The sequence below is a fragment of the Manacus vitellinus genome, unplaced genomic scaffold (assembly GCF_001715985.3).
Source record: "Manacus vitellinus isolate BGI_N305 unplaced genomic scaffold, ASM171598v3 scaffold_17_pilon, whole genome shotgun sequence".
Lineage (NCBI taxonomy): Eukaryota > Metazoa > Chordata > Aves > Passeriformes > Pipridae > Manacus > Manacus vitellinus.
In genome coordinates, this window is record NW_021939256.1 from 4,389,757 (window position 1) to 4,417,337 (window position 27,581).

The 27,581-nt window shown below is 42.8% G+C and overlaps 2 protein-coding genes across 6 annotated transcripts in view; one reads left to right on the plus strand and one right to left on the minus strand.

Annotated features, from left to right (window-relative positions):
- Nucleotides 1-13,483, minus strand: part of GALNT12 (polypeptide N-acetylgalactosaminyltransferase 12) — a 57,559-nt gene extending 44,076 nt beyond the window's left edge. The window contains exon 1 of the mRNA XM_029958896.1: nucleotides 13,434-13,483. Within this exon, the coding sequence (XP_029814756.1) occupies nucleotides 13,434-13,483 (50 nt within the window). The remainder of the gene's footprint in view (nucleotides 1-13,433) is intronic.
- A 695-nt stretch (nucleotides 13,484-14,178) lies between these two features.
- The window catches only part of ANKS6 (ankyrin repeat and sterile alpha motif domain containing 6), a 37,812-nt gene continuing 24,409 nt past the window's right edge, over nucleotides 14,179-27,581 (plus strand). For 4 of the 5 annotated variants that reach the window (XR_001920326.2, XR_001920327.1, XM_018070080.1 and 1 more), the window contains exons 1-5: nucleotides 14,463-14,554; nucleotides 17,622-18,121; nucleotides 20,423-20,467; nucleotides 23,790-23,994; nucleotides 26,070-26,176. Coding sequence is in view for 3 of the 5 variants with exons in the window: in XM_018070080.1 (XP_017925569.1) it covers nucleotides 14,514-14,554; nucleotides 17,622-18,121; nucleotides 20,423-20,467; nucleotides 23,790-23,994; nucleotides 26,070-26,176 (898 nt within the window). In the remaining 2 variants the exon portion in view is untranslated. Of the gene's footprint in view, nucleotides 14,214-14,462; nucleotides 14,555-17,621; nucleotides 18,122-20,422; nucleotides 20,468-23,789; nucleotides 23,995-26,069; nucleotides 26,177-27,581 lie in introns of those variants that run through there. The other variant, XM_025894880.1, reaches the window with a different exon arrangement.

Genomic DNA, 27,581 nt, shown 5'->3' on the forward strand with positions numbered 1-27,581 from the left:
GGGCGCTGCGCCCCTCCCGCCACTCAGCCATCTTACTAGGAGCGATGCCTCTCGGTTTCCTCGTGGTCGGAAGGCTGCTCGGCCACCGAGGGTTCCAGCACCCCAGGGAAGGCGCACGGCTCCAGCCCGGTCCGGGCTTACCCTGGGGATCCAACCTATGGAACTAGAAATGGTCCTAACGCAGGCCAGGGCAGGGAGGCATCCCAGTTCTGCTGGTTCGTGTACAGCTGGGATGTGGGGAGGAGGGAGGAAGGCATATTCCGTTCACACACTTCCTGTCACCCTTCAAAAAAAAGGTGATCTGGTCACCTTGAAGTTATAGGGACCTTCATAAACACTGGTAGCTGCATGGCAGATACTCAGGGGTACACCAACAAGGGAAAATTCGGCTAGCATAGAGCTGCTGGGGCAAGCTGCTTTGGCATTGGAAGTGACAGCCCTAAGGATTGCTCTGTCCTGACAGAAATAGCCAGGGCTGCAGGAGAACAGCAAGGGACTACGAAGAGCTTTGGGGCTGAAGGAAACAAATCGATAGGAAACCAGGCTTCAACCATTCTTCTGCCTCTAGAATAGCATGTCCTTTAGGAGTAGAGCAAAACATGGACCAAGAAGCCACAGGCATTAATGACAAGCTCTTTTGTTGAAAAAGGAATGGTCTTGGTTGAAAAATGAAGTCAACCAAAGTGGCCTCATTGAGAGAAATCCAGAAGACAAACAAAAATCCCAAATTTATTATCCAGATAATGGGCAGTCCAATCCATGGCTTGACAGAATTATGGGGCAAAAAAGCAACAGTCATTAGTCAATATCTTCATATATAATTCATACTCAACAACATATTTGTATGGCTTTTTTTACTTCAGCCCCCAATAGGATACAGCCCCACCTGTTTAAACTTGTGATCTGGAGGCCATGAGATTACATGAAAATTCCCCATTTTGCATTTGAAATACCTTATTATAAATGTAACATCATCATCATCATCATCATGGCTGGGCTTCGCAAACGAAGATTTGGGAAGGGCTTTACCCACATTTGTTGCAAGCACGTTGGTGGCTAAAAAGGCTAATACGAGACAGGCATGTCCGGTTGCAAAAGGCACAGCAGAAAGACTCCTTAGATGGTATATTCTGCAAGGCACGATTCTTTCTGCGTTGTTTTTTCTCCTCAAGGGTGATCCTGTGTGCTTTGTCAAAAGCATCAGCAGCGTTATAGATGGTGTGTCTCCAGGCCTCCTCATTGGAGGCCAGAGTAGACCAGTTATGTTGATCAATATGGCCAAGGCTGAGATGTTGTTTCAGGGAGTCTTTGTATCTTTTCTTTGGGGCTCCTCTCATGCGGCAGCCGGTGGCAAGTTCACCATAAAGCAGGATCTTAGGGAGGCAGTGGTCCTTCATCCTTGAGACGTGCCCTTCCCTGTTCTCAGTAATATGGCCTCAGTGACTGCTGCTTGTTCAAGAACAGATGTATTGGTCACATAATCTGACCAGTGGATGTTTAGGATTGTACGGAGGCAGTGTTGATGGAAGTGTTCTAGGAGACACAGGTGGTGGCGGTAGATGACCCATGATTCAGATCCGTATAGGAGAGTAGACAGCACTATGGTTCTGTAAACACTGATCTTTGTACTTTTCTTCAGGTGTTTATTTCGCCAAACTCTTTTATAAAGCTTTCCAAAAGCACTATATGCCTTTGCTAACCTGTTGTCTATCTCCCCGTCAATCTTACCATCTGAGGAGATGAGGCTACCTTGGTAATTAAACTGCTGGACTGATCTGAGCTCTGATTGGCCAATGGTGATGTGGGGATGATGGGGGACTTCCTGAGGTGCAGGTTGATAGAGAACTTCTGTCTTCTTTAAGCTGACTTCCAGCCCAAAGAGCTCAGCAGTCTCTGCAAAGCAGGATGTTAAACGCTGCAGGGCTGTTTCTGTGTGGGCAACAAGGGCGGCGTCATCAGCATAAAGCAGCTCCCGGACAAGATGGTTTAAGGTCTTGGTGTGGGCCTTCAGTTGCCTTAGGTTGAAAAGGCTTCCATCAGTACGATATCGAATGTAGATACCATCCTGAACATCAAGGTCTGCCATGGCCCTTTGGAGCATCATGCTAAAGAAGACTGTGAATAGGGTAGGAGCGAGAACGCAGCCTTGTTTCACACCATTCTTTATTAGAAAGGGCTCAGAAAGTGTGTTACCATATCTGACTTGGCCGTGCTGATCCTCGTGGAGTGAGATGATCATTTTAAGGAATTTGGGGGGACAACCTAAACGTTCCAAAATCTGCCACAGACCATTTCTGCTCACAGTATCGAAAGCCTTGGTGAGGTCAACAAAGGTTACATAAAGACCTTTGTTCTGTTCCCTACACTTCTCTTGCAGTTGTCTGAGAACAAATACCATGTCTGTGGTACTCCTGTTGGCTCTGAAACCACATTGGCTTTCAGGTAGAATTTCTTCTGCTATAGTGGGTATTAGTCTGTTCAAGAGTATTCTTGCCAGGATTTTGCCAGCAATGGAGAGCAAAGTAATACCACAGTAATTTGAGCAATCTGATTTAACTCCTTTCTTCTTATACAAAGTGATGATGACTGCATCACAAAGGTCTGATGGTAGTTCGCCGAGTTCCCAACAGCACACCACAAACTCGTGAAATTTGGTATGAAGTGCAAGGCCCCCATGTTTCCAGACTTCAGGTGGAATTCCATCAACCCCAGCTGCCTTGCCGATTTTCACCTGCTGTATGACCTCAAGGGTTTCCCCTAAAGTGGGGGCAGTATTGAATTCATACTTTACCGGTTGTTGTGTGATGGACTGAATTGCTGAGTCTTGAACTACATGGCTAGTACTGAAGAGAGTCTGAAAGTGTTCAGACCATCGATTCAGAATGGAGGTTTTATCTGTCAGAAGTGTTTGACCATCTGCGCTGAGTAGAGGGCTTTGTACCTGGTATGTAGGCCTGTATGCTGTTTTCAGGGCCTCATAGAATCCTCTGCGATTACCTGTATCTGCGCATAGTTGAGTTTTTATAGCTAGATCGATCCACCACTTGTTCTGGATGTCACGGAGTTTCTGTTGGAGCTTGCTGCATGCAAGAGGAAAGGCTGCTTTTCTTGCGTGACAGGATGGCAGTGCAAGGTGTGCTTGGTGGGCGGTTCTCTTGTTCCTCAACAAGTCTTGGATTTCTTGATTGTTTTCATCAAACCAGTCCTTGTTCTTCTTGAGGGAGAACCCTAAGGATTCTTCGGAGGATTGCAGGATGCTGTTTTTAATATGGTGCCAAATTGATTCAGAGGAGGAATCTGCAGAATCTGTGGAATGGTTTTTGAGCCTAGTTTGAAGATTAGTCTGGAATCTGTCTCTTACTGTGGCTGATTGGAGATTGTTAACTTGGAGTCTTCTCCTTGGGATACTGCCCCTTTTAGGTTTGAATGTGAGATTGAAGTCGAGTTTACAGTGCACAAGCCGATGGTCTGTTTGGCATTCTGCACTGGGCATCACACGGGTATGGAGGACATCGCGAACTGAAGATACATGGTAACACAGTGGAGGAAGGATATGGTCAGGGTGAATAGTGGGGTTCCTTTAGAGTAATGGGGGTCCCAGCCAGGCTGGGGCCTTGGAAGGCACCCCAGCCTTGGATGTGTACGGGGGCCAGAACGGTTGGTCGGTTTGTTTGTCTATTTGTTTTTGGCTCACCTGCAGCTACTGCCCAGGTTCGGCATGTTCTGGAAATGTGACATAACTGGATAAATTTTCTCTCTCACATTCAGTAGGGAGCTGGAACTGGTCTTGAGGTGTCATCTGCTCCACGCATTTTGCAAAGAGATTGTTCACTGCTGTACTCTCTGCTGTTGGAGGCCTGTCAAGATTAACCCAGCAGAGGAGTCTGGTCAATCCCAGGAGGGACTTCAGCCCGGTACATGGCACTGGGCGGCGCTCACCAGTATTGATGAGGAGTGCATGAAATATGTCTGACACTGAGGAAGGGAAAAGACCTTGTCACTACCAGACAAGGTCAGAGCATGCAGCTATGAGCTCTTTCTGATTTTACATGATAATAAAATATTGTATGCAGCAACAAACACCGAGGCTGTCAACTACTGTGGAGGCCTTGCTCTGGACAGATGGGTGTGGAATAAGAATGACTCATCCTGACACTCGTAAACTAGTATAAATCAAGTACTTTAGGCAGATTTGCAGATGTTTTGTGTATCTGTATGTGTGCATAGATATAAACTGATTATTTCTTATTCAGTTATACGGCTATCCATCACAGACAATTATGTAGGCAAAAAATCTAGTTTCAAAGCATAAATACCAGCTGGCATAACTTAAACCTAATAGTAGTGAAGTAGTGAAATATGCATTGTAGACAGCTACTAAATCCCAATATGTTGGACTTGAGAATCTGCATTACCTATAAAGGAAGCTGTGTCTAGTAGGCCTTGGGTGCTGAAGAGTCACTAATTCCATGCCCAGTGATTGTGTTGTCTCCTTGCTCACCATCGTTCCTGAATAAAGGAAGACCATTCCTGGAATGAATCAAAGGAGAAGAGATCCTCCTGGACTCCCAAAAGAAATTGTTGGGGAGATTTGGAAGATGTAAAGAACAAAATGGAAGACAGAGTTTTAATTAGGAGGAGTAAGAAAAAAAAACCCAGAGAGTTCCACTGCAGGGTTTATTAAGTATTAGAAGAATCAGTATTTAAGTATTCTAAGTAATAGAGCACTATGAAAGAAATACAAAAATAAAGTCACATGACTAATACAAGTTCTGAGATAAAAAAATGGGAATCGGAGAACAGAATGTGGCAGGACTGCAGGAGGCATGCTGCCACTGGTGGCAGATATGGTAAGATCAGACAAGACTGTTGAAGAAGATAACCTCCATAGCTACGTCTCAGTCAGATTTTAAAAAGGAAGAAAGGGCTTGAAGAAAAGGTAGGAGAGCATCACCTTGCTTCCATAAATGCAAGAAAGGTTGCAGCTGGAGGTAAAGTAAGGGAGGTGGCTCTCGGTAGTAATCATGCCTTTACAGCAAAACAGCTGGGAAAGCTTTCTATGATCATTATTGCAGTGAGGATTAAAAGTAATGCTAGTAAATGGTAGTTCCCCATGGATGATGTCTGTCATGGTTTGAAAGCTCCCAAAAATCCAGTTTCCAAACTCCTCGCAATTTGTTTCAAGGTGAGAGAGAAGGTTTCAGACAGGCACAACTTAGCATGGGGGAATTATATCAAAATTTATTACTAACAGAATAAAAACTATAGAAACTAAAAAGCAAATAAATACACAGTATTAAGACAATTTCTACCACCCCTGGGGCCCTCCCACTTCAATCCAGAAGAAGAACCTTCAGGACGATAGCTAAAGTCTCTCTCTCATTGAGGCACGGGGCAAGGGGTCTTCTACACCCCCACCAGCTGCTCAGCCTCTGCTGAGGTCTCCTCCTGGACTGCAAGGGAACACTTGCTTCACCAGGTCTGCATCACGAGCTACAGGGAGTCAGCTTTTGAGTCCTTTCCCCCTGCTTCATGAAGGTTCCTCCCAGGGAGTAAGATTCAGGGACTTCTCCACTTCAGGTCCACTCTTCTCCCCAGGTTGCAGGGTTTTCTGGGTTTTTGCTTGGTCTTATACCCCAAATATCTTTCATTAAAGTCCTTACCCAGTCCTTACCCTTACCAAGCCTGCTTGGTTTGGCTTCTCTCTATCCCAGCTGCAGCATCAGCTTGACTTCCACGTGGCAAGGGGGGCATCCCCCGCATTCTTTGTCCTTCGGTTTTTGGCTGCCCTCATCCAAACCCCACGAAGGGCACCTCTGAGCCCTCGGCCCGTCTTTCTTCTGCTTCAGTCTCAACTGGAGTCGCTCCCTCCCCCCGCCATTGTGGGGGAGGTAGCAGTGAGACCGCTTGAAGTTTCTCCTCTGCCTGAAATTCTTTCTGCTCTGCTTCAGGATCGCCACTGCCGACTCCCCCGCTCACAGGGGAAACGGCGAGTAACTGCCACAGCCCTGGCCATAGTGCCAGGACCACGGGGTGCCCAGGGGCACCCCAAACTCGGGATTCCCCTCAGCTACCTCATGGCTCCAATTCTCTCTGCCAACAAGTTCTCTTCTGGTCTGTTGTAATATGCTAATTTCACAGGGGCGAACCGCAGCTCTCCATTGGCCCTGCATCGGAAACTTATTTGGGATTAACCATTTCCAGCCCCAGGGGAAGCTAGACGAGTGAAACCACAGCAATATCCAAACAAACACTCAAGGAAATTCACGGCAAAGTACAATAACGATGTTAATGCAAAAGTCATTAAGAATCAATCAGTTACATTCACAAATAAGTTTGGACAAGATGTAAAGAATATGAAAGTAAAGACACATTTTCTTAAACCTTTTCAAAAGTTTGTGGGGTTTAATTGTGTTGAGAAAACAGAAATTTCTGAGCTGAAATACTTAACAATATAAAAATAAGCCCCAGGAGAAAAAAAAAATCTACAATTAAGGCAAATGAGTTTACTGCAATCCATAAAGCTTGTAGCAAAATTTTCATGGAAAAGTTCCTTTTAAGCCATTCTATTGTTTCTTTTAGGTTTAATAACAATGGAAGTTAAAACAATTTGTTCTGATTTTTTTTTTAATATTAGTGTTTAGCGAGCCATAATTTCAGTTGCTTCAGAAGTTTTAGTCAGAGATAAGTAGAGTAACCAAACAAGTCATATAAAAGCCATAATTACTTATCTAGAAAGATCCATTGTGCTCTCCATTGTCTAAATCAAAACAGAACAGTGAAATAATTAATATATTTTAAAAGTTTATTTTTAAAAAGTGAATTTTTATTTTTTTACCCCCAAAACAATCAAGATATTAACCAAAACTTTCAAAAAGCACTAAGAGAAGAAAATTAAGCACAACAATATGTAGTTGTCCATAAGAATTTACATTATAGTGAATGTAATAGCTCAAATTAAGGATGTATCTTGCTTTCTGAAATATCTATTTGAATTGCAGCCAGTAATTAAGTCACCTAAAATACTTAGGGATTGAGGGAGATGGTCTACATACAAGGAACACTTAAAGCAGTAAGTTAAGATGAACTATTTTACATGTGTATAATTATTAAAAGTTATTTTGTAGCAATGATATACACAGAAAAAATAGAGCTATTAAATTTTGCAAAAGCTTTAAAATTTACTTCATCCAATGTTTTGGGATTTTTTTTTAGATCTGTATTTTTGCTTTGTCAAAACAAAGCAAAATTCTAAAGTGGAAATGGGGTGGGAAGAAGTGTCAGCTACTAAGGACTGCACTTTTATTAAGTCCCAACAGCTTCCTAAATTCATACTTTAAGGGTAAAAAGAAATTATCAAATAACATATTTCAGAATAATGATCCTCATTTTAGAAAAAGCCAACAATTATGTATTCTAAAAAAAAAGAAAAATTATCAGAGGAACATGATAGGAACATGATGTACAAATATATTGCAGATAGATAAGAAATTTGTTTAAGGCAAAGAAGAGTCAGCCAAGTTATAAAACATACCCATGGAGAGAGCTTTGAATCTATGGATCATTGTTCATCATCGCTTTAATTGTGCATAAAATAGCACTGCCCTCCATCTCCATAGAAACAGTCCCCCAAACTCCCACCTTGGTGCTCTTTCTCTCCTTTGTCAGCACAAGTATTTTTTAAATATTATTATTCAGCCCACTGTCCTACCAGTGCCAAGGGATTTTTTTATTAGAGTGTTTGTGTTGAAAGTCTCTCTATTTGAGACATCTGTGTAGCACAAGCAAAACATGAAATGGGCTGGACCCCACTTCCCCAGCTCCAGGTCTGCACCAAAGGGTGGGTGTTGAGGTCCTCAGTGCTTCAGCTTTACAGGGTAGGCTTTGGGTCAAGAGTGAAGCTGGGTGCATAGTGCGGAGGCAGAGAGCATTGGGAATTTAGATGAGAGGAAGAACAAGTGGGTACAGAGGCCTAAAAATAAAACAGATTAAAACCACAGACTTGATGTGTGAGATAGAAACTGTCAGCTATTTCAGGGATCTTCTGTCAGACTGATGAATGATGTGCAATTCTCCTACTGACACGCCAATAAAAACAGGTGGCATTCAGTGGATTACTTGGGCAAGACCTCACCTGTACCAGCTTGCAGATCTCTGTAGTACATGTATATGCATATGTATGTCTACACAGACATACACATACACACACAAAAAATACCTTGCTCAAAAGGTCACATACAAGTCAGGATACCTTAAAAGAAGAAACAATATGTCAAAGGCTTCAATCAGTATATTTGTTTGCTGTAGGTGTGTATTGTTGGTATATAAATGTTCTCTTTAACTAAATAGCCAGCATGAAGTCCAGGTAGTGGAAAAGATATTGTACTGAAAGGAAGCCAGGGCCAGAAGCTTAGCTTTCAGAAACAACTGGAACAGTAGTTCTGTGCATGGAATATGGCATGACATTACATGTTACTGAAGGTCTGTTATATTGGAAACCTGACTGAGTTTTCATACATACTTGTGCAGACACAGTGAATTAAAATACTGAATTGCAAATAATTTTTGAAAGTTTGGTCAAAATTATGGCATATTCTGAAACACATAAATGAAGTAAATTCCTCATAAAGTTATAGCAGCTGGTTATAATAGACGAAGTGGAAACTGCTATATACACCATTAAAATTCTGACCAAGAAGTCAAACAGATATCATGTCATGAAATTCATCTTTGTCATCCTACACTGTAGCCACTTACTACCATGTGTTTTTTAGTAATTTTTTCAAGGTTATTTCTGTTTCTATGCCTAAAAGGACCAAAGCTAACATATATGAGTCCAGTGATACTGGGCAAGTACTTGCTTTTCTATGATGGTATTTCTAATATATGTCTGCCTTTTCATTAAGGCAGAGATAAGTGTCATCACACAAAACAAATGCTAAAAATTTCAGTTTTCTTTTTCTTAGAAGTATGTCTTCCTTGTGATTCACATCAGTAAGGTTTTACAGTAGAAAACAAGCCTTTTACTCCTTGAATTGCCATGAAAAAAGGCCATCGTATTTGGGGATTTGAGATGCCATCATCCGCAGACTTTCATAATGCAGAGTATGAGTGAGTCAGCTGCCTCTAGTTTTATGGATTTCTTCAGAAACAGATTGCTTGACTACTTGCATTTTTACATTTCTGTTTGATGCTTTTGATTATGATGGTAACTTTACAATCTTCCATATTATGTGATCCTGTAGAAATTTGCTCATGTATTAAGGTATATGTCCATATGTATTACAACCTATTATTACCACAAGGGCAATAGAATTTTTTGTCATGTTACCTGGCCAATTTGTAGCTCTACATCCCTGCTTTTTGCCATATTATACTCACTTTACTAGTTCCACCCGTGTGTTACGTGCCCTAATGGTTTCCTAGTCTTTGTTTTGCAAATGGTGAGTTCTATGTCTTGCAGAAGAATGGCTCTAAGTTTATCTCCTTTATGTAACTTTGTTTGATGAGTAGCATCCATAAAGCTTACATCTTCCTGCTGGTGTTTTCACAGACTCACAGAATCAATTAGGTTGGGAAAGACCTTAGAGATCATTGAGTACAACCTATGACCAAACATGACCATGTCAACTAGACCATGGCACTAAGTGTCACGTCCATCATTTTCTTAAACTCCTCCAGGGACAGTGACTCCACCACCTCCCTGGGCAGCGCATTCCAATGTCTGATCACTCTTTCTGTGAAGAACTTCTTCCTAAAGACTAACCTAAACCTCCCCTGGTGCAGCTTAAGGCTGTGTCCTCTTGTCCTATTGCTAGTTTCCTGAGAGAAGAGACTCTCACCTGGCTACAACCTCCTTTCAGGTAGTTGTAGAGTGATAAGGCCTCCCCCGAGGCTTCTCTTCTCCAGACTAAACAACCCCAGCTCCCTCAGCTGCTCCTCATAGGGCTTGTGCTCCAGACCCTTCACCAGTCTTGTTGCCCTTCTTTGAACACGCTCCAGTACCTCAACATCCTTCCTAAACTGACGGGCCCAGAACTGGACACAGCACTCGAGGTGCGGCCTTACCAGAGCTGAGTACTGAAGAATCACTTCCCTGGTCCTGTTGCTGATAGGCCAGGATGCCATTGGCCTTCTTGGCCACCTGGGCACACTGCTGCCTCATGTTCAGCAGACTGTCAACCAGAACCCCCAGGTCTCTTTCTGACTGGCTGTTGTCCAGCCACTCTGTCCCCAGCCTGTAGTGCTCCATAGGATTGTTGTGGGCAAAGTGTAGGACCCAGCAGTTGGCCTTGTTGAACCTCATCCTGTTGGATTTGGCCCATCTATCCAGCCTGTCCACATCCCTCTGCAGAGCCCTCCTGCCTTCCAGCAAACCGACACTTCCCTCCAACTTGGTGTCACTGCAAATTTGCTAATGTAGACTCGATCCCCTCATCCAGATCATCAATAAAGATATTAAACAGGACTGGGCCCAACACTGATCCCTGGAGGACACCACTAGTGACTGGTCGCCAACTGGATGCAGCACTGTTCACCATCACTCTCTAGGCCCAGCCACCAGCCAGTTCTTAACCCAGCAGAGAGTGCCCCTGTCCAAGCTGTGGGTTGCCAGCTTTTCCAGGAGTATGCTATGGGAGATGGTGTCAAAGGCTTTGCTGAAGTCTAGATAGACTACATCGACAGCCTCATCCACCAGACAGGTCACCTGGTCACAGAAGGAGATCATGATCAGGCAGAATCTGCCCTTAAATCCACGCTGGCTGGGTCTGATCCCCTGGCCGTCCTGCATGTGCCACATGATTGTGCTCAAGATGATATCATTAGCAGTGGAGACTTATGTTAGAAAAGTTTCACAAATGTTGAGCTCACATTTTTGTTCTTGCTTTATCTGTTCGGCACTTTTTGGCAGGCTTGTCCTGTTCCTTGCACTTTTCTCATCTCCTTTTTTCTAAAGTAATTTCTTCATTAGGGTTTCTTCTGTCATTTTAAATTATTTTTACCTCAGAGCAATCCAACATTGACCTATACAGATTAGCACAGAATTGATGTGAAGGAATTTCTTGTCTGGAAGGAATTTCACTGACTGGACAAACAAGATGCAGTTTGGATGAATCTTCTGAACAACCAACACACAATCTGCACTTGAGAATCTTGGCTTTGTTTTGTCCTGTATTATCTGCATTATCTGTATTGTACTGTAAACTCTGCACTGGTGTGGCCTTACCTTGAATATTGTGTGCAGTTTTGACCACCGCAATATAAAAACAATATTGAGTTCTTAGAGAAAATACGAAGGAGGGCAACGAAGATGGTGAAGGGCCTTGAGGGTAAGCCATATGAGGAGTGGCTGAGGTCATTTGGTCTGTTCAGCCTGGAAAAGAGGAGACTGAGGGGAGACCTCATTGCTGTCTACAACTTCCTGGTGAGGGGAAGAGGAGGGGCAGGCACTGATCTGTTCTCTGTGGTGACCAGTGATGGGACAAGAGGGAATGGCCTGAAGTTGAGTCAGGGGAGGTGACTTGGATATTAGAAAAAGGTTCTTCACCCAGAGGGTGGTTGGGCACTGGAACAAACTCCCCAGGGAAGTAGTCATAGCACCAAGCCTGACACAGTTCAAGAAGTATTTGGACAATACTCTCAGGCTCTTGGGGATGGTCCTGTACTGGCCTAGGAGTTGGACTCAATGATCCTTGTGGGTCCCTTCCAACTCTGCATATTCTATGATTCTGTGATCTTCCAACCTAAACTTTCTCCATCATCTTACCCTAATGAACAGTTTGAAAGGCTTAGCTTGTTCTTTCATTGGTGAAGAAATCAAATACTGTATTTTCCAGAGAACTTGGTACTGCATCATCCATGAGAATATTCTATAGCACTTCATTAATTTCAGAAGAAATCTGATTATTTTTTCCTTGCCCTGATTCTCATTCAGTGACAGAAATCACTGACTGATCATACTAGTATAAATGCCTAGGATGCCAACTGAAGATAGTAATGACCATCAGATAACAGCAGCAAAATTCATCACAAATAATTTCTTCTCTCATTTTGTAACCCCCAACAAAGATCTCCTATTGATTACTTATAAGTTTATTAAAATAAGAGTTTTATCTTTGCTGTTAGGTTCCTAATTACATTAATGATATCTTCGTCTGGAGTTTCAAACCATTAGTAGAAATTGATATCGTAATCATCAGCTACATAACATAAATTTGTACAATCACTATGTACATTAGCTTATCTCAAAGAAAAACTGGAGTGATTGTGTCACTAATTCGACTATATCTGAGCATGCACTTTGACATGGTAAGTATGACCCAGTTTTCTTCAATCATGAATAATGTGTTACATTAATTACTCTTGTCATTCCCTTCTTCCAAGCCCTGAAATATTAAACAGAGTAAATTGCACCATCCACCTTTATTGATAATGGCAAGCTTAAATGGTAATTTAAGAATGGCTGTACTGGCTGGATCAAAAGTCTACCTAGCCATGCATTTTCCCTCTGAAGATGGCCAATGTAAGCTTCTTCATGGTTAAGGAAATTATTTAACCTAAGTATATATGTTACATATTTAAATATTCTATGAGTTAGCACATCTATAATGAAGGAAGCATCACTGAATATGTGCCCTCGCTAGGAATTTGTTCTATTATTTCTGTAACGATAAATAAGCAATTTTTCTTTGCTGTGAATGGTACTTTCCCAGAGGAAAAGTGGCCATAACCACAGCTAGGACTGCTGTAGACTTTCTCCAAGTGTAACTTGTTTGGCCCTTTGCCATGATGGTCTGGCAATCTGGATTCACAAGTGGCTCCAAGTCAAAAAGCTGTGTAACTTGGAAGATAAGGATGCCACTGCCTAAAACCAGGGGATTGCTTCATTTTAATGGCATTTGGTGGTTTTACTACACTCCCTATAAGCTTTCCTAGTCCTCTCATCCCCAAACTCTCCACCACTGTAATAAGTGCCCTGTTCTGCCATTGAAGTAACTGATTTTCATAGAAGATTACGTGCCTGAACTTGCAGGTACACAACATAATATTCTTCACTGACTAAATTCAAGAGTTTGCTTTATTTTTCCCCTCGCTTTAGATTTTGTAAACCAGAATAACCTGGAAAAAATTTCACGTTACCTGGGAGGCTGAAGCTAAAGAGAGGTACCTGAAAAATCCAAATTTTATGCTCAAAGTCTTTGAACTGAAAGACTAGCCAGTGCTGTCAGGCGGTGGGAAAAGTATGGGGGTTCTTTAGGGAAGACTCATCTTTGGATCCTGTTAGTGAAGGGAGAAACTGGTTTGGAGCTAAAGGAAGGACAAAGTAAGAAGGTCCAAGTAAAGGCTGAAGTATCACATAAGCAGAGTGGGGCTGATAGAGGGACCGTGCCAAGCTGTAGAAGTCACGTTGTGAAGCAAAGAAAAGGGATTACTGTGTCAGGCGAGAGCGAATAAGCTCCGTAGTTCGAAGGCTTGCTGCCATGACCCCGGGCGGATACACTTATTTGTGTGAGTCAGTCACGGCGTGGAAAACGTCTGCAGCCCAGATGACAGAATCCCCCTGGGCCAGGAGCCGTGGGGACCCCGGCGCTGGCTGGGCGAGGCGGGGCGGCACTGCCGGCTGGGCAGGGGAGACACCGAGGCCCCGGCCAGGTAGGGAAGCCCCCTCGCCCGCTCCGCGGAAGGCGGCGCACAGCGCGGCGCCCGCCTTCCGCCCTTGCGAAGCGCGCGGCGCAGCGGAACGCCTTGTGCCGCCTTCCTCCGCCGCGGAGTCCCCTCCTCCCCGTGCTTCCCGGCGCCGCGATCCGCTGCGGGGAAGGCGGGCGGGCGGCTGATTGCGCGAGCCGGCGGCGCGCCCATGGGGAGAAGCGCGTGCCCCCCAGCGTCCAGCTTCCTCCGCGCCTGCGAGCAGGGCGACCTGCGACACGCCCCGCCTCTTGGGGCTGCCGCGCCGGCGGCGGCGGCATCGCCGACCTGGCGGAACTCCTCCTCCTGCGGCCCCGAGGAGCAGCGCGGCGGAGCCCCGCGGAGAAGCGGCGCCCGCCGAGCCCTGCCGTGACCCTGGACCTGCAACGGAACGAGCCGGGAACACGGGGCTGCAGTTCGCCGGCGCGGGCGGGCCACTGAGCAGCTAGTGGCGGTGCCTGGCTGCGCAAGGGCCTCTGGTAACATAGCAGCCACTACGGGATGAGCCCCCTCATGCAAGCGGCCAGGTACGGAGGGGGGAGCGGGACGAAGCGCTGTCGGCCGCTTATCCCGCTCGCCGCGGGGCAGCCGGCCTAGTCTCGGGGCAGCCGCCGGGGCGGGAAGGCCCAGCCCGGCGGCCCTCCCTCCCTTCTCCGCCCCAGGGCTGCCGCGGGCGCTCGACTCCCCTGCCCTTCTAATCCCGGTCCCCGGGCCAGGGGAGGGCGCCCGGGAGCGCTGGGGAGCTCCAGGCGGGTCAGGCGTGTGGGAGAGCGGGCGGGCGCCATGTTGGAGGCTGCGGTCGGTCGTGGCCGGGGTATCCCGGCGTTATGTCGGGGGAGCGAGCCGTCACCTGTTCCCGTCCCTGGGGGTGGGTGAGGAGGGGTTGTCTGGTGTAGATTTGGGTAGGTGTTGGTCTGGGGCATTAGGTTTTTATCTTTTGTGGTGATCGAAGCAGTGAACGCTATTTCTTGAATAAAGCCAGCGCAGAATTGCAGTCAAAGGTAACCCGAACGTGAAAACACTGCTCCCCTCTTTCCTTCTGTGACAATAGGATACACACGTACCGTTACTTAATTTTTATTTTTTTTTTGGGGGGGGTATGTATGTGTCTTACCTACTTGTTGAAAAGTCACGTCTGACATAAAACATACTGAAGCAAACAGACACAATTAATTTCCCTTGGCTTTCCCATGTGTTCCTAAATGGCTCGCTGGAGGATATGGAAAATCATTGCTGAGAGTTTTTAATAACAAAACTGTGTTGTTTTCTGCATGGGTGATGCTGTACTTTCTGTAACCCACTGCTAGACTATGGGAGGTCCTCGAGTTGCTCATGCTGGTATTGGTGCTTATCTTTACACGTACAAGTATGCTTTGGGCTCACAGGCATGTTTTGCGGGGTTGGAGGGCAGTGCTTTGCTACGATGACTGAATGCTTAATTGAGAGGAGAAATGTTTTTTTGTGTTTTGGTATTTTTTTTTTTTCAGTTTCATAGCGTTTGAATACTTGAAAGAAAAGAATCTGTTTCAAAGTCAACATTTCTCTTTTCAATTAACGGCCATAGAAAGTTCCCAAAGAATGAGTCACACAGCTGGTTCCCCAGCAAGAACAAGGAAGACAAGGTTCAACAATTTTGTTATTTTATGAAGGTTAAAAAAAAAGGAAAAATAGTTGCAGAAACAGTCTTAGATTTTTTCCCCTTAATGAAAACCATACGCTCATTCTGTAATAACAATAAAGTCAAATCACTATAGCCCTCTCACTGATTTCAAGAAGTTACTTGCTGACACTTGAAAAGTATTGTATGTATTATTGAAACCTGTGCAGAAAGCATAAAGTAGAAGAGCATGTTTCTTTTTTCTTTTTGGATAACCAAAAAGGAAACATAGTGTTTATACCAAGGTAAGTTTGAGACTATGTAGTGTTTAATTTTCTGGCTGTCGTTAGTCCTATTGAAATTGCCCAGGAGATAGCATATGTGCATAAAATTAATCATGTGTACAGGGGTTGCAGGCTCTGCTGAGGTGATGCAGTGAAGACTACCAGGATAGACCTTGTGACTATGCAGGCCCTGGAGGCTTCCTCCTGCAACTGTGTACTTTCTGAAAGGAAACTAAGGACATTTGGTCTCACGTTTGCTTTTAGTGGTTAGTAGCATTATTCAGGAATTCCTCAACTAACATTTACTCTGCTGCAGTGTACAAAGACTGCTTTTAGTGTTGAAGTTGGATTGTGTTACAAGCACTGCACAAACATACAGTTATGCATAATGTCTGCAACAAGAGCACAAGGCGCACATCTTGTCAAAGTATTATGTTTATTAAAATGTGGGGTTCCTCAGCTGAGGAACAGTAAAGGTTTTCCTTTTCCTCATGGTTACCTAGCTGGTTGGGTGTATGGCTTGCACGATTGTCTTTTGCTTACTGACAAACTACCAGAGCCTCTGATAATCAAGTCGTATCAAAGCTTGGTTACTGATAAAAGTGGTGTCTGAGTTCAGTACTCTGACCAAGTTCTTGTAGATATTCTACACAAGGAGGGTTTAATGATTTCATTCCAGCTTTCTTTATTGGAACATACTGGATGTTACATAGGGTTTTGATTTAGCCCAGTGATACAGCAGTCTCCTGAAACTGTAGCACAAGCCTGACATAGCAATTGCACAATAGACAGTCAAACCAGAAGACAAACAGCACACAGCCATTACCAGTCCCTGTAGGCTCACCATCACAATGCTGGGTGTTGGGAGGAATGGGTTAAAAATCAGAAGACTGTCCAGCAAGATTGTAAATCTCCCAAGAGACCTTCCAGCTGGGACTAACTCTTGATAAGCCTGTGTGAACAGCAGGCCAGTGATCCTCTAGCACGGACTGATGATGATGCATGTGTCTCTGATTGCTTACCTCTGCCTGTGTGTTGCTTTGTGGATCCCCTGGTTCACAATTTAACAGAAATTAATTTACCTTTTTCATTTTAGCTGCAAATTTGTGGTGGTTATAGCTGCCTGTCTGTGTCAACTCACACACTAGGTATCCCCAATTACCAGGGAGGAATATGTAACTGGAAGCCAAGCCCAGCTCAAGTGCCTTACTCTCTTCAAAATTCGTTTTGTTGGTTGCTCAGTTTTGGTGCTCTGTGTTGGGCTGAACTGTATAAACACTTCCCCCATGCTGGTCTGGTTGACTTAGAAGCAGAATATTTTCCATTGATTGTTGTAGGGAAGGCCATTCACACAGACAGTTGTCCCACTCTTCTAATAGAGCCATTTCTCTCTCTGATCCCCTTGGTGTTGAGTAAAGTTGAGGTTACTCTACAACAGCTGTGGCCACTGGCTGTTCATCTGAGCTTAACAGGCACATTCGTGTCTTCTTTCATTGTGGGTGTTAATTGATGGTTCACAACTGGAAAACAGGGGATAATGCAAATATAAAAGACTAGCTATCCAGTTCATAAAATGGCCATTTTTCTTTTTTTTATTTTGCACTGACTCTTTGCAGTTTTTACTCTACTAGTTCAGTAGTAATGAGGATACTTAATTAAGATCTCTGGAAACAAATTGGCTTTGATTCTTGAATGTGATACAGCCCTAGAAATAAAATGAGAGTGACCTTCTGGTTCATGTTAGTTATGAGTTGGTACCATGCAGCTGAAAATGAGGCTGGCAGGTTGCTGCTTTAACCAGACCATCCTCTTAAATAAGGGTCTGCTTTATGGGCGTGGTCACTGGTATATGTGGAATGGTTTAGTTTACAGTCCTCAGCTGACAATTGCTCTCCTCCAATGAGGTGATCACTGTCATGTTCAGTGTTGTGTGTATGATCCTTCATAGTGTATTAGTCAACAGACCAATTCGATGACAGAGTTTTCTGAGTTCAGAGTATGTTGGTTTTGGCCATCCAAGGTGTTAATTCTCCTCCCTTTCTCTTTCTCTCAAGGTTTGGACATCTAAGTGTGGCCCACATCTTGCTGGAAAATGGTGCTGATCTCAATGCACAGAATAAGTTAGGAGCCAGTGTCCTCACAATGGCCTCCAGAGGTGGCCACGTCAGCATGGTGAAGTTGTTGCTGGAATCTGGAGCTTTTGTAGACAATTACGACCATTTTGGCACAAATGTACTTAACAGCAGCAGAGACGACCTTCCCGATATCACTCCATTAATGGCAGCTGCTCAGCATGGACATGAGGCAGTGGTGCATCTGTTACTAGACTGGGGAGCTGATTGTAATTACACTGTGAAGACGATGGGCTGGAGTCCTTTAATGCTGGCAGCTGTTAGTGGAAAGGTGAGCTTGGCACAGCAGCTCATGGAGAAAGGTGCCAATCCTGATCACCTGAATGTACTACATAAAACACCTTTTGAAATCTCTGTTGGCTTCAAACACAAAGACATGAAGGACTACTTGGAATCTCTCACAACGATCAGACCTCAGGCAGGTATGGAGTGTTATTTTTTTGTTTCACTTTCTTGCAGTTTTGATTGTGTATTTAGAAATGGAAAGTCTCATTGTGTATGTGCATGATGTTCTTTATAGTTTGTAACTAGACTATTTTGACTATATCGGAGTAGGTACACCTACTTCAGGTGAGGTACGAGCGCCCAACATCAACAGATTTTTTTCCACATTAGCAGGGTGAGATTACTGTCTTGCAATAAGAATCATGTGAAACATAAGAATTATATGAAACATACTTTTTACTTTTAAAGCACATGATCCAGGTGCTCATTTAGGAGGAAAATTATAAAGGCCTATTTGAAATGACATGAAGAAGTGGCATAAAAACCAGAATAGGATATCAAAGAAACGATGTTGCAGACTCAATGAAAACCTAAAAATAGAGAATCTAGCAAACGTACTTGTCAGGAAAGACTGAAGAGTTCAGTCTGTCTAGTTTCATGATGAAGTGACTAAGAAGTGAAGTTAATAAAGTGTCTGTGTTAAAGACAGAAGGTCAAATAGTGGAGGACCTTTTTATGTGGTTGCGAAATTAAAAAACTGTGAGTTTAAAGTTAGAGGAATTTAAACAGGAAATAATATACTATGGTGAAGCTTTGAGCTGAAGTGACTTAATAGAGGTGTGCAATCTCTAACAGTTGCAATCAAGGTTAAATGCCTCTCTAAAACTTGTTCTTGGGTTGTCTTCATTGGGTGTTGCATACAAGGCCTGTGACACACAGAAAACCAGATGAGGTTAACTTAATGTTTTCTTCTACCACTCTGAATATGAAACCTACTCCAAGTCCTTTGAAAGTGGACTGTGTATTCTAAGAAAACTGAGTATTAATGTGGATGAATAGCAGGTTGGCATGTCCCCTGCTTCTCTGATCCTTGGAGGAGTGGGGAATACTTAATTAATCTGTTTAATTTGAACATTGTGTAGGACATTTGAACGTCAATAAGTCATTTCAGAGACTGAGACCTTATTCTGTATGTGGCTGTTTTCGAGACACTTTTCAAGATATTTATGCTTTGTGATGCAGACCAGTGCTGAGAGGTGCTCAGCAAGAGGATTTGCAAGAGCTATATTTGGATTTTCCAGCTTTGGAGTGCTTGCTATAAAATCTAAGGATGTGTCTAGCTCTAGAAAGATCCTTTTGTAGATGCCACCACCCATCCAGCCATGGTGGCAGAAACTCTGCAGGGTAGGATAGTCCACGTTAAACTCTATGCCACCTGTGATACCTAAATAGGCTTACTTAAATCTTACCTATTTGTGTCTATATTGCACTGCCACGTAGACACGTCCACAATCCCCAGAACTGTTAATTTTTATTTACATTTGGTGCCATTCCTGCAGGTCAAGCTTCCTGTGTATTTGAAGAAGTAAGGACAAAAATCAGACATTTGTTTCTGCTTCAGGGAAGGTGTTAGTCAGGTGTTGACTCCTGAGTTAAGCTGGAGCTCTAAGGCTTTCATACAGCCACACTGCCAGGCAGAACTGGTTGACTGTAGATGTTTGCTCATGACCAGTCCCTTGAGGAATAGAAATGAATATATGTGAATATACACATGGATGTACAGGATGTATGTGCAGACAGAGTTGGGTTGATGAATCTTGAAAAACCTTCTGTGGTCACACCACTTAAAGTATACCGAAGAAGGCTGTTAAAGCGAGGAGAATAGAATGTCAGAGGAATGATCCTTCACTCAAAATATTACAATTTGTAATAATTGCAGTTCTTATTAATGGGAATGGCAATCTGGGAGCAGAAAGATATCTATTGACGCACAAATAACAAGATGTGTAGGTAAACTGTCACTGTTATTTTTCACAAATTAACCCAGCAATACTCAAGAGGAAATGAAACTGGGACAGCTTCTAAAACACCTTGCAAAATAATCCTGTACTATTTGAGTGTTCACTATCGTACAGAGGATTACACCTGACCACAGAACCATACTGTGGTTCTTTAATGGATATTTTAGTCTTCCAGGCAGGAAACAGTAGAGTTACCAAATACAATTTCCTGATAGAGAATGGAATTTGAAAAACCTGTGCTGGTGCTGTATTATGGTTTGTAGCTTTAGCTCTGCGAAGAGAACCGTACAGGTGAGTTACTCTTCCCAAAGGGGATAAAGTTGTTGTCAGTGGTTTCTTTGTTATTATTAAATGTATGTCTAAACATATGTTTTACAGTACTTTTATGTAATTTTTAGTGGTTTTTGCTATAAAAAAATTACTAGAAATTATTGCTTTTTAATTGATTGCTAATAGAAATATTTATATTCCTTCCAGATACAGAAAAGAAGCAACCTGATGTCTTTCATGCTTTGAAACTGGGTAAGTACTGAACAATTCTTCCACCATGTCTAATTGTTGTAACTTTTTTGAGCATGTTTGTTTCCTAACATGGGAAGCAGACTTCTGTTTCTTCTCATCAGATGTAGGCTACCAAAGCCTCAGGTCTGTTAGATTTTTAGAGAGTTCAGGTTCCCCTCTTGTACCCCTGTGATTACTGAGATTTACAAATATTGGTACTGGGTCAGAAGGAGAACTAGAGGAAGGGCCACATGAATATTGGTCAGTATACTCTTTCTGTTTGGGGTTTTTTTGCCAGCACTGTTAAAAAAAGCAACTCACTAGGTTAAGGGTTGTCCAGGCCAGGGTTCAAAGTAAATTCTGGAGTCTCTGTAGGTTCCAGGGTTTCTGTTTAACAAAGTCTATGATGTGAGTCTGTATTAAAAAAGCCACCTGCTGCCTTTTACCAAATTGGGACACAAAAAATTAGTTCTGTGCTTTTGTATCATTCCCATTCCAACAAATCAGCTGAGTGTTGTTGTTGGATGTTAGTTCTAGTGAGTGCACTCAAGTGCCTGCAGGGTTTGTCTGGAATTCTGACTGACTTTCCAAGGAAAATGTACACGCCTGTGATTGAGTTGAAGGCAGCCCATGCCGTGAAGCAGTTTTCCATCTGTTTAAAGGTGTAGTGGGTTGACCCTGACCAAATGCCAGGTACCCACTAAAGCCACTCTCTCACTTCCCTCTGCAGCTGAACAGAGGAGAAAAAAAAAACCCGCTAAGGATTCATGAGTAGAGATAAGAGCTGGGAGAGGTCTCTTACTGATTACCTTCATGAACAAAACAGGTTCAAAGTAGGGATATTACTTAAATTTGTTACTAACAGGATCAGAACAAAAGAGTGAGAAGTGAAATAATCTTAAAAACACCTTCCCCCCACCCCTCCTTGCCGCAGTTCACTCAGGAAATGAGGGACTACACACTCCAAGGGTTCAGATGCGAAATGGTCGAGGAACTTTATTAAATTGAACTGATTTCTGGAACTGAAGGTGGACTTCAAAATGGCTCCTGCCTTACCTATCGTAAGGCGAGAACATGCTGGAAGGTGGGCGGAATTAGGGAAGGGTAAGGGCGGTGCATGCAAATTAACAAGAAAACGCAACTAAATATGGAAACCACTGCAATGCAGTAGAAATTAACCAGTGGGGGGACAGGGTATAGGCCCATGAGGGAGAGTGGAACTTTCCAGCATTAGAGGTACAGTATATGGGGAATTGTACAACAAACACAACATAAAACAAAACACAACATTGAAACACAACATAAAATCCAAAATGCATATTCTTCACTAGTTCACAAAAGTCTGTATCTGCTTATAAAGTCAGAAAGAATGCTGAATTCGGTGCTCTACTTTCAATCTTCATTTCCTCACCTCCAACACCTCCTTCTTTCCATGTTCTCTTTCCTCCCTCCCAGCAGTGCAGGGAAGCAGGGAAAGGGGGTTATGGTCAGTTGTTGTTTCTGATGCTGCTCAGGGACAGGAGTCCTTCCCTGCTCCCATGGGGTCCCTCCCATGGGAGACAGTCCTTGATGGACCTTTCTGGCATGAGTACATCCCACAGGGAACAGTTTTCACAAACTGCTGTCCCGTGGATCACTTCTCCATGGGGTGCAGTCCTTCATGAATGAGCTGTACCGATGTGGGTCCCCCAGAGGAGCCACAAGTCCTACCTGGGAAAAGCCCACTCCAGCGTGGGCTCCTTTCTCCACAGGCTGGAGGTCTCCAGCAGGACCCTGCTCCATCTTAGGCCTCCCACGAGGTCACAGCCTCCTCACGGTCTCTGCACCCCGATGGTCCTCCATGGGCTGCAGAGGGACAGCCTCCATCATGGTCTTTACCACGGGCTGCAGGGGCCTCATCCAGTGCCTGGAGCACCTCCTGCCCCTCCTTCTGCACTGACCTTGGTGTCTAAATTGTTGTTCCTATGTTCTCACTCTGCTCTTGCCTGGCTGGAATTCTCTCTGCGCAGTAGCTTTCTGTTCTTAAATACATTATCACAAAGACATTACTCCTGATTGGCTTGGCCTTGGCCAGCAGCAGGAAGTCTATCCTGTAGACTGGCATTGGCTCCACCAGACAGAGGAAGCTTCTAGCAGCTTCTAGCCACCTCTGTAGCCCCCCCTGCTACCAAAACCCAACCACAGAAACCCACTACAAAAGGTGAGACTTTTTTCATTTGCACGACAGTTATGATTTGCTTATTCCTACCTCTGTTCCTATGGTGGTACGTACAGTCAGAGAGCTTTTCTTTCCTTTAACTTCCCTGCTTTTACTTGCCATATATCATCAAAAAAATAACGGAGCTGGGTGAGCTTAAGCTCTCTAAGATAACCCTGACTACTTCATATATTTTTTAAAAGTGCTTGCTCCTAATTTAAGTTTAGAAAAAAACACAACCTTGTTGAAATATATTCAGTAACATATTTTGTACTGCTTTTCCTAATCTAGACAGGAACTCAAGTGACTAGCAGCCCTTATACTTGGAAACTGGAACATTAACTTCACTTTGAAAAAACTAGAAAGATGTCAAATGATGCATTACTCTTGAGCAGGGAGTAGGGATGTTTTGCATTGGAGATTTAGTTCAAATACTGGAGGCAGAACTTTAAAAAATCATTCTGAATATAAGAAAGTTGAGCACTGGAGTAGATTAACTCCTTGGAAGGTTGTGGAATTCTATCAGTAGAGGTTTTTTGAATCAGTGAACTACTTCTGTTAGAGGAACTTATGGGTTAGTGTGACACAAAGCATTTTTCTACCTCCTTAAGGCAAGGCATGGCCTCCTCTGGCACCTTTTAGAGTACCTTTCTACCCACTTAGTCTGATTATAAAATTGTTGCTTTCTGTGATTTCAGCCTGTGGAAATGGAACAGGGATCTTGGAGTCATCAGTTTTCCTTGCACAACATCATCTCAGCACAATTTAGTAGAAATATTCCCTATTTGTGTCTTCACATGTGGTTTGCAGTTTGTACAGCTTCCCAGCTTAGTCGTTCATTTCAGAAAATAATTCTTCTAATGGAGTTGCACTGTGAGTGTACAGGTAGGGAAAATCAGGAAAATACAGTGTCCCGTGCTTATGCCACAATTTTATGTACGCTGAAAAGATGTACTAATTAACTAAAAGACCAAAGATCAGTACAGATTTTTAGCTTTAGTGTTGCAGTTGCTCTAGTACTTTATTTTTTTCTGTTTTAATTCCACTAGATGTAGAGCAGTGTCAGCAAATCAAAATACTTAATAATTCAGTGGCTGAGCAGTTCTCTGTTGCCCATGTAGATTTTGTTTTATGCCTGTTTTGCAGGAAACTTCCAGCTGGTTAAAGAGATTGTTGATGAAGACCCAAGTCAGGTCAATATTACCAATGTTGACGGTGCATCTCCATTAATGATTGCAGCTGTAACTGGACAGCTACCCCTTGTGCAGCTCCTTGTTGAGAAAAATGCTGATGTTGATAAACAGGATAATGTTCATGGCTGGACAGCACTGATGCAGGCCACATACCATGGGTAAGATATGTACTGTCTTTGGGTCTAGCAGTAAAGAAGTTTAATTCTTCTTGCATCCCAATAGAAAAAAACCTTTTTGATACTGACTGTGGAAGCAGAGGGGTCTTACAAGAAATTGAGAGACTTGTGACCTCAGTTTTCCGTGACTTATGCACTGTCCTCAGCTTTTCAGACCTGAATGATGTTTGGACTTCAGAATGAGTGAAACATTTGGGAACTTGAAGCTTGCTAAATAAATGCTGAGAACATAGTGCTCCAGGAGCTTTGGTGCAGATTTCAGTTTCCATCCTTTGATGTTTTTCAGCATTGTGAAAGATAGTATCACCCTGCCAGGGTTGTAAGCCACATCAAGCTGTGAAAATTCAAGGCAATCACCCTTCCATGTGCCTTATTTTCCAGTCTTAAACCATTGCTGTGTTTCCTTATTCAGCCTTTAGTTTTCATGGAGTTTTCAGAAATGCAACCAAACTGTCATTTTCTCTAAAGCTCCTTTATAAATGTAGGTAGACACTTAAGAGTCAGACCCCAGAAATTTGCCTGGCTGGTACTTCACGTATGATCTCTGTTATACACTTGGCACTGTCTGAATACAGTTTTACTGTGATGAGCAATTGGGAGTGTGAGTGTTGGTGTACAGTTGAAGGGTAGAAGAGTCGTGTGTGTAAAGCCACATTTGGGGTGCCCCAGTTTGGCTGGAACACCTCATGTGCATAAATAAATACTTAGCCTTGTAATTCTATACTTTGCATCTTAGCCTTTTCTCTTGGCATGGACCAGTTGCAAATTCTTAACATTTGGAAATCTTTAACCTCCACAGAACCTCAGCTAACCCTTCCTGAGGAACATCAGTGGTGTCGAGGGTCTCAGGCTTGAAGGAGGGAGCAGACAAGTTCTTTGTGAGCTGGGGCGCTAAAGGATTGCATCTCTGTGTGCCCTCAAGGTTCAGGACTGGAAAGCAGGATGGAGGGATGATACAGTTTTAAGGAAGAGAAGTAATGGGAAGTATGCAGAGGAGCTGTGCTTAGGATAAGCAGAATTTTTATTAGAGGAGTAACAGTCCTCCTCCATTTTGGGTTGATTTTTGTCTGGAGTGAGTTCAGCAGTGAAAACTTTGTGTGTATGATAAGTGATGCTCTGGAGATACTGAGATCTGTTTGTCAGCCTTCAGTGTTAGAATTTGCAGTCACTATTGCTGATTATGTTTTTGCTTTGTGTTGTTTATGCATGTCAGAGTTTGTTTTAATACAAGGTCAGTTGCTGCTCAAGAGAAGTTTTGTATTAAATATATTTTTTTGTAGCTTTGTTGTCTGCTCAATTATTTTGTAGGCAGAATTAAAGTATTGTTTTTAACTCAGGAGGCAAGTCCTGCTTATTTATTCAGGTGTATGAGAGGGGAGAGGGGCTAATGGAGCTGAGGTGGTGAGTGTCTTTTATGCAGCTGCCTTTTAGGAGCTTTTGTTGGAAGGTGTTTGTGTTGGTTGACATTTAATGCTGATTGGTTTTGCATTTTAAACACCTCAAGGAAGTGATAATGTGCTTTCTAATTATATAATTTATATCTGTAATTAAGTGAAGTACTGTTTGAAGTTTATAATTATCTTCAGTCAATTTGGCTTTTCTGTGTGCAATTTCTTAATATGCAAGCTGTGAATGTGAGGTTGAGTTGAAGTCCTAGTGATGGCATATGACGACTACTGAGCTGACCTTTGTCTTTTCATCTGCTTTTGTGCCCTAGGCATTAATGGCCCTTCATTGGGAAGGTATTTGGCAACAAATTCCAGTCAGTTCCAAAGGATCAGTTTAAAAAACTGGCTATTCAAATTAGGTTTTTAAGGCTGACTTTCTGCATGTCAATTAATGTGACTTGTAGTGAGTAAAACAGTGACTGGCAAGGGAATCATGGGAGCTTCTAAAGAGCTTGTGAATAAATTTTACACTAGATTAGTTGCAGAAAAGGTAAAACATCTCTAATTGAGGAGCAATGTTATAAAAGGTTGAACATGGAATATTGGGTGCTTCTATTTTATTTATTTATTTTTTAAGTGATCAACACCTTTTTTTTTATTCCCTTAAAGAAACAAAAACGTTGTAAAGTATTTGTTAAATCAAGGAGCGGACGTCAATCTTCGTGCAAAAAATGGATACACGGCTTTTGACCTCATAATGCTGCTGAATGATCCAGGTATGCTATTTCAAAAAACTCTGGGGAAATGTACAACATAAACAAACAAACTTCCTTTCCAATCTAGAAAATACATGAAAGTTGCTAGGAAGTATCCTCTGATGTCCAGGCTGGACTGGACCGAGAAAGAACATTGCCTGAAAATGGTGGGGTTTGAGTTAATTAGATGAGTGTATACATTTATGGGATAACAGATTTTATGCATTCCTCTTGACTTCGTTTTTGAAGATGCTCAAAAAAATGTGGTGTTTGTTTCACGAGAGCCAGTTCAATGGCATTTCTGGGGGCACAGGTGTTCTGTGGTGTCATTAGCACCATGGAACTGGAGCTAGAAATTTCCCCTTGGTAAAGAGCATCAAAGGACAGGACAAAAAGGCTGTAGTTGGAACAAAAGTAGGGGACTCCTGGCTGAACCTCACACTAATTTTGTAAAGGCTGAGAATAAATCACACTTCAGGGTTCAGGTTGTTTTTCACTTTTTTTAAAGGGAGTGCTCTAGAAAAAGCAGCATGCTTTGGGAAGACTTCAATGAAATACATATAGTTTTTGTTTTAGTTTGTTTAGCCTACATAATTTGTTATTGTTAGCCTTGCTTGGTACCTAAATTGATTTATCTGAAGCCAAAACCCACTACTGCTAATGAAATTAATGCTTCTTTTCTCTGTATTTACACGTTATAATGGTTTTGGTCACTAGCAGGTTCCTTTCCTTGTCAAAAATAGATCATTAATAGCATGAAATTTTAGGAAATAAATACAGTGAATTGTTTTAGAACTAACTTCTGTGACAGAATAGTTTGTCTTGTAACCTTTCTTTCTTGATCAGTTCTGTCTATTCTTCTGAAAATCCTATCTGAGTGCCATATAAAATGCAGATTTACAGAATATTTTTTTTGCTTTCCTGTCCTCATGTCATGCTTGTTCTTTTTTCTTCTTCTTACTTTTATTTCTTTTTTTGTCCACCTTTTTTCTTACCATTTCTTTTCAGTCCCTTCATTGTCCAGGCTGAACATCTTCTTTCTCTTTGGGATTTAATTTCGAGCTTCTTTTCTGCAACCTGCACTTGAAGAAAGAATATTCATTTTTCTCTACTCTCTTCTGTGTCAGGTGAGAAAAGGGAGCATCACAATGTTGTTCTTAACTTGTACAAAGTGTGAGAGGAGGCAGTTCAGTTGGTCACACGTGACTGATTCTGACTGAATAGCTTGCTTATTTATATTGATAAATACCTTTAGAGAGGTGATGATAAGACTGCATCCCACTGTGTGTGGAGAAGGTGTGGGAAATGTAGGTCAAGAAAGAAGGTTTGGGGTAACGGTAGATCCATTACTACTTATGTGGGATTTATAGGGAAAAGTGTCAGAGTCATAATTTAGGAAAGTAAACCAGACCAAACATTGTCTTAA